Below are 7,043 nucleotides of genomic sequence, written 5' to 3'. Positions count from 1 at the left end.
AGCTACGAAGAAGCTGTGCAATCGGTCTTTACAGGGGTCTTTCCCTTCGGGGACCTGTCAGAAAACCTGTCATGATGACAGGTCCACAGGGTTCTATTTTCGGGGACCTGTCATGACAGGTCCCGAACCTGTCATGGGAAAAGCAATTTCCGGGGACTTTTTGAGACCTGGAAATCGAACAAAAAAATAACTTTGTTTTAAGTTTTATGCTTCGGTTACACCACCATTCAATTTACTTTTCCATGGCTTAACACATATATCAAATGCAGAGAGCCAGGACCATTTCCAAAATCATAGGGAGAAAATTATTTCTCACTTTTAGACACCCAGTTATTTTCGCCATCTCAAGCTGCGTTTCCTGAATTTTTCTCTTTTGAATCGAGATAAAAATCAGGTACCTGATGCACACAAGTTTCTTTTCGTTCCCCAAAGGCCATGAATTTGGAGGGATTTTGACTTAAAATGCAATTCCTTGGGCTCCTGTATGCACCAGGTGAAATTTTTTTATATGACGAGAAAATTCAGGATATTTGCAATTCAGTCATAGTAAGGTACAATTTCAGGGGTCATATGGTGACCCTAAGGTTCGTACCTGAAGTTCGGTAGTTCCCACGAAAGTGACAGGAACACTTACGCGACGAATTAAGGGTGGAGTAGCTACCGTCGCCGGCGGGGGCGTGCACCTTGCCGCTCTTAACATCGGCGCACGTCACACCACTTTAGCTCAGCTTCTATGTGCTAGGCTCTCCTGTGCCTCTTTTACGGCTGTTGCAGTCACTATCTACCGTCCTGGATCGGTTGCCGTGCCGCGCGATTTTTTCGTCGAATTGAGCGACGAAAGTCGCTCAATTCGCACCAGACTTGTGACTTAGCACCGACTAAGTCTTAGCCCGATGAGTCGCACCAGACTTGTGACTCGATCATGTCCTTATCGCCGGGGATTTTAACATTCGATTGGATTGCGTCGAAGACCATTTGGCTCGTCAGCTGAACGACCTTCTGGCCACCTTCGGCATGGCTTGTCACGTGACTTTGCCGACGCATGACATGGGCGGACTACTGGCGTTGTCATCACGAGTGCTGACCATCAAAGTCTGCCAGTCGACATCGTCGATATCGCAATACCGACCATCGACTACTTCGGTGGGCGGTGTCATGTGTGTCCTGCTGCTGCCGCTGCTGTGGCCTCCACCTGGTGAGATGCGCGGCGCATTTATATCGACCTTATTCGTTTTAAAAGAAAGTCATTCTGGCGTCAGAGAGTCGACGCGCAACGCAGCGATTCTCGAGCGCTGTAGAGTTGGCCGGAATAAACTCATGGGAAGAGGTCATACAGAGGCTTCGGGTGACCTAAGCGTGGAGAAATTCTATGCGGTTTTTGAAGACAAAATTTGTGCTGTGCGAGCAACGTCGGCCGATGCTCCGCCGGCAGCATTTGCTCCGTGCCCGTTCGACTGCGTGCAAGAATTTGCTCGCGTCACAGCCTACGACGTTATCGCTGCAGAGCGCGCGCTGCCCAACAAGCTGTGTGCCAGCCCCTGCTGCCCGTCCGGACGTAAGGCGAGTGGTGAAGAACTAAGTCCTCAGAAAGTGGACAAAAGAAGCAGTGTGCCAGCGATCCGCTGCCGACGTTGTTACAAGGGGAGCATGTAGGTCAAAATCTATTTTCTATATTTAGGGAAGGATCATCTCCAAACTTGGTACACGTATGTATAATCGAAATTACGACAATTTTGTTCATGTGAATTTTTCGAAAAAAAATGAAAGAAAACGCGAAATTCATAGAAAACGGCCAAAAAGGGGGTACTCTAAAAAAGTTACTACTGTTGTGAATCACATGCTACAACATCGAGACACGTATCATTCGATGCGTGAAGATCATATCTAGCGATTGTCGGATCACTTTTTCAATTTTTTTTGTTTCTCTTGTTATGATTTATCTGGAAAATTTTGAATTTTCGAAATTTACCCCCCTCCTCCCCCCCATTTTGCAATATGTCTCATTGCTGTAGCTTTAGAATTGTAGGGGTTATTAATTTTTGAGTATCAAAATTTCTAACTTTTCAGGAGAGGCAAAAAACTAAATTGTTGCCTCTTTAGATAGTTTTTATCCAGTGCAAAGTCTCTAGATCCCCGCCTTGTAATTAACAGTTGCAAAGGCTATTACTCATGAAAGAGGTTTTCATCGGTGTCCCACCGCCTCACTGTGGTCTAGGTTAGGCACGAATATAATACCCTCAGAATGAGGGCATTCAAAAATTACCAAATTACCAGCGCCATAAGAAGTGCTTGGAGTATCCAAGTGACTCCTTTTCGGCTTACGACTGGGAGTACATAATTCCTTATTCTCTTGCGTCAGTACGGTCTTGAAATCTTCAGATTCCTGTCCAAGAGCTCGAAGGAGACTTCCATGCAGGTAGCCAAGGTTGTGGTCCAGGACGGTGCCCCGAGCAACAAAGCGGACACGCGTCGTCGAAGCGAATTTTTCCTTGGAGCAACTGAGCCTAATCTTTGAATGGAGGCTCTCGTTGGAGTTCTGAGTTCGCTTCCTCAAGCAACGTTTCAAAAGCTCTTCACTCGTCAAGTCCACGTACACTGCCATGATTCCTTTCAGAAGATCTAGCTTTGCGGCATGTTACACAGGTGGAGTTTCTTTGTTAAGTGCGGAGCTGCGACCTCTCCAGCAGCTTCCGCTCGACGCACCCAACACCAGGAGTCTGCACCAAGACGGCAAGCTATGTGCTTGGGATTCTTGTCGGTGCTGCTTGAGTGCCAAAAAGAAGCAAGTATTGACGCTCTCACGGTGGCGACATCACTATTTGGGTCGTGCTTCCGGATATTTTGACCAAAATATCCGGTGAGAGCATCAATCACTGTGTTCGTCAGGAGTCCTGCACCAGCATACGCGCTCCTAATGACTTGCTTGCCGCCCTTCGTCGTGGTGACTACCTTCGACTTCAGCGCTCTTAGCCGCAACCCCAACCTCTTCGAGACGTGGTTGATGCAGTCTTCCTTCACAACAGGGACTTCGTAGGGCCTGCACCGTCATTCAGCTCAGTAACAGCCTTGAATGCGGACGAGTCCCCATCGCTCAGGAAGGTAACATACCGAAGGCGAAGCTTAGTCGATCGATTCCAGATCCTGACTGCAGCCTCTTTTTCAAATGCACCGGACTTTCCATTGAAGTTTTTCTTACACTTGGGCTGATGTTTCTTCTTCCAATCGGCAAATTCATCAGGTTCCAAAGCAGCTTCTTTACGAACACAGTCCATACACCAGTTGCAGATTACTTCTAAATCGAGTACTATACCTGTCTCTTATACACATCTAGATGTGTATAAGAGACAGGGTCTACACAGAGCTGGACAACCGTCGCACTCGTCAACGGTCGTCCGACAGGCTGCCTCAGGCAGCTTCAGACACCCGGGGAACTGAATGACCAAGCCGAGTCAAATCAGCGAGGAGAGCCGAACCCTTGCTCTCCTACGACGCTAGAGACATGTAGAAGTCATCAGGAGACTCGGGGAAGCAATCCCGAGAAATTCCATTTTTGACCCTTNGCGTCAGTCTTGGTACTCTGAACTTTAACCACTGGGCCACCCTGCGCGCTCTTGGCGCTTTCGATATGGTAGCCGGCTTGACGAATGGCGGAATGAGTGACGTGCTGGCCCTGGTGTTTGGTTTGCCGATGGTAAAATTTCATTATCGGCAAAGATATGCAAGGTTTGGATTTTAGGCTTCCCAAATTCCGATGAATAGAAGCATCTTGGTATTGAGAGTAGGTGAAGATCTTTCAGGCTTCGGAGCCAGTTACACCAAGAAGAAATTAGTTCTGGCGGTAGTGGGTCATCCCAATCAAGTTTGTCGCCGCCCGACCGCTCGTCTGAGGGGCTCAAAATCTTCCGTAGAATGAGATAACCGCCCAGGGTCACGGGGCTTACAAATTTAATGGGGTCGTAAACAGAGTTTACAACCGAGAGTAACCCGCGTTTTGTGTGAGGCCGCTCGGGCATACTGATTTCAATAATGAAGCAATCGCTAACTGTGTTCCAGGAAACTCCCAACGTACGATGATGCGTCGGTGCGTCAGAGATGGAAACGTCATTCATTGTCGTCAAGTAGCATCCTTTCATCTTGGCAAAGATACTGCTCTCCTGCGTCGTCATTCTCAATCTCCACAACTGTGTTGTATTTAGCAATAACCTTGACGCCTTCTGATATGGCGAGCTGTCCAGGAAGCACTAGCTTTGCAGCAGTAACAATTTCCCGGAAGGTGAGGGTCTGTTTTTTGTTTTGACGAGCGAGACCCAAAGATTCTGTAGTAAGTCGATCAAAAACGTCAGTGCTAATAGCCCGTTCGCTTATCAGGATTCTCTTTCAGAGAATTTGAGACTATTTTATGAAGCCTTATTTTGAATCCGGACAAGAGTGAAATTGCCGCTTTAAGTGTTCCGATGGCCACGTCAGGGCTTGGTGCGGTGCTTACAATAAAGCACCGCACCATCACAATAAAATTGGTCGATGATGTAGTCCTGAGCGTGTTTCAATGAGGTTCTTGGATGAAGTGTTGATTTTTGTGGAGAGGCACGAAAGGTGGTCAATTCTTTACTGGGGTCGTTGTCCGTCCACCAGTGAAAACGCAAGAAATTGCGATGCGCTGGGGTCACATAAAAGGCATGAAACATGCTCTCTACGTCCGCCACAAATACAAACGGTTCTTCTCGGAATTTAGTCAGAACGTCGAGAAGTTTATTGTTTTGATCCGGCCCTGACAACAGACATGAATTAAGGCTGACACCGTAATACACGGCGGCTGAATCGAAGACTAAGCGGAGCTTATTCGCCTTATTGGCCTGACACACTGGGAAGACTTGGCAAGTAGAACGTTTTCCCAGCGGTAACATTCATTTCGTGATCCGTTATTTGCTCAACAAATCCTCTTTCTAGGCTCTTTTGCATAGCGGCTTTGCATTTGAAGAGCTTTACCGGATCCCGTTTCAAACGCGACAACGCCAACTGCCAGCCGATTGTCAGGCACCTTAAATGGGAGCGGAGCCTCCAGATAACCTGCATCGTCCTCGCGTATCTCGGTCATGTATTGAAAAAATGTTCTATCATCTGGAGATTCTGCTGAAATCTCGTCAGCTTGCAGCGAGAACACGTCTTTCACCTGTTTAGGATGAAATATCGGCGTCGCCTCAAAATGATCGCATAAAAGACTTGAAGTTCTCAAGGCAACCATGTCGCGTCCTCCGTGCATATACAGTATGACGTGGGAGAGCACAACATGCCTGAGGGAGAGCACAACATGCCTGAGGGAGAGCACAACATGCCTGAGGGAGAGCACAACATGCCTGAGGGAGAGCACAACATGCCTGAGGTAGAGCACAACATGCCTGAGGTAGAGCACAACATGCCTGAGGGAGAGCACAACATGCCTGAGGGAGAGTACAACATGCCTGAGGGAGAGTACAACATGCCTGAGGGAGAGCACAACATGCCTGAGGGAGTGCACAACATGCCTGAGGGAGAGCACAACATGCCTGAGGGAGAGCACAACATGCCTGAGGTAGAGCACAACATGCCTGAGGTAGAGCACAACATGCCTGAAGAAGAGCACGACATACCTGAAGAAGACCACAACATACCCGAGGGAGAGCACAACATGCCTGCAGGGAGGCATGCCAGTAAGAGAAGACCCAGCGAGATGAATGACCAGCGACGAGGAAGAAAAAATAATAACGATATCACCTGAAAAAATGTTAAGATGGTCGAAAAATGTTAATCGAAAAAATAAAGGAGTTTCTCTTACAGCATTAATGAACTAAATTAGAAAACTACTACTAGTAATAGCGTCGGTATGACTAACAAATTGGCTTGGTGATGACACTTGTAGAAATTAACATAATTAAACATAACAGAAAATTGTTGTCCAGGATACATTTGAACTACTGCATCGCAATGGCTTTAAAATAATTAATGTTTATTTAAAGCTGGTCAACTTTCGTAACGTCTCGATAACGATAAGAGTCTTTGCTTCTGTCCTTCAGGCCAAGTTATAGTACTCGTTGAATGAAGCACTGAGTTTTTTTGCACATTTTGAATATGCCACGTTGAAGATATAGAACGTGGCAAAACATGCCAGGAAATCTTCGGTGATGATACCTTGCAAATCTCCCTGCCTTCTGCAAGGATGATACCTTCGGAGGTGGAAAGCGAAGCGTCACTGAAATGAAGAGTTGGGGCGGCCTCGATAGTGGAACCCTGTCAAATAAACCCAGTAAACCAAAGGCCAATTTTATATTAAATGAGACTAATTTTAATTTTTATAAAAAGTGAGACTAATTTTTCTTAAGATTGCAAGCATGGTTTTTTTAAACAAAACTTGAGAACACACTAAAGCAAAATAAATAAAAACTAATTTAATTTTTTTATTAGTAAAAGTTATGGATCTAAGTCTTCCTCACCAGCAAGGGCATATCCTATTTAATTTTTTCGCGCATCAGTGCTGGAATAAGGAGCAAAGCACTGGACATCATTTGTTCTGAAAAAAAAGATGGAGACGAGAAAAAATCAATAAGATAAATATGAATAGATTAAAAAAATGAATTTGACACATGACAATTCACTAGAGCGTTATCGAATTTCCAATCCATCTAAGAGGATCACGAAGTACCTCTTAATTTAAAAGAAGTCTCACCGCCATATTGAGCTGAATCCAAATCACTTTGGTCAGGAAAGGCTACTTGACTCGTCAAGTGAATTGCTCTCCCATGTATCTGCATACTTTCGCGAAGTCTTTCCATCAAGTTGATCTCCGTCAAGCGCTCAAAATCGAAGAGTATCTGTCCAAAATATAATGCATAAAATTTTACTCATGACCTATGATTATTATGTAAATGCAGCGGAATAGAAGTAGAAATGAGGGCAAAGTACAGCCTTTATTTTATTAAAATATTTGATAAACAAGAGTGAAAAGCAGTGAAATATGAGTAAACGCGTATCTCATAATAAACGATAATATTCCAATGCTAATGATAATA

The 7,043-nt window shown here is 45.4% G+C and overlaps 1 protein-coding gene across 1 annotated transcript; it reads left to right on the top strand.

Moving 5' to 3' along the window:
• Positions 1-5,287: 5,287 nt before the first annotated feature.
• On the top strand, positions 5,288-5,755 carry LOC108671589 (DNA-directed RNA polymerase subunit beta''-like). Its single transcript, XM_018159151.1, has one exon. The coding sequence runs from the start codon at positions 5,288-5,290 to the stop codon at positions 5,753-5,755; it is 468 nt and encodes a 155-aa protein (XP_018014640.1).
• The last annotated feature ends 1,288 nt before the right edge of the window (positions 5,756-7,043 follow it).

Source organism: Hyalella azteca, unplaced genomic scaffold, assembly GCF_000764305.2.
Source record: "Hyalella azteca isolate HAZT.00-mixed unplaced genomic scaffold, Hazt_2.0.2 contig10709, whole genome shotgun sequence".
Taxonomy (NCBI): domain Eukaryota; kingdom Metazoa; phylum Arthropoda; class Malacostraca; order Amphipoda; family Hyalellidae; genus Hyalella; species Hyalella azteca.
This window is presented reverse-complemented; position numbering and strand designations above follow the sequence as displayed.

Excerpts from the sequence above, each read along its gene's own strand:
- LOC108671589 (XM_018159151.1), top strand. The coding sequence starts at position 5,288 with ATGCCTGAGGGAGAGCACAACATGCCTGAGGGAGAGCACAACATGCCT.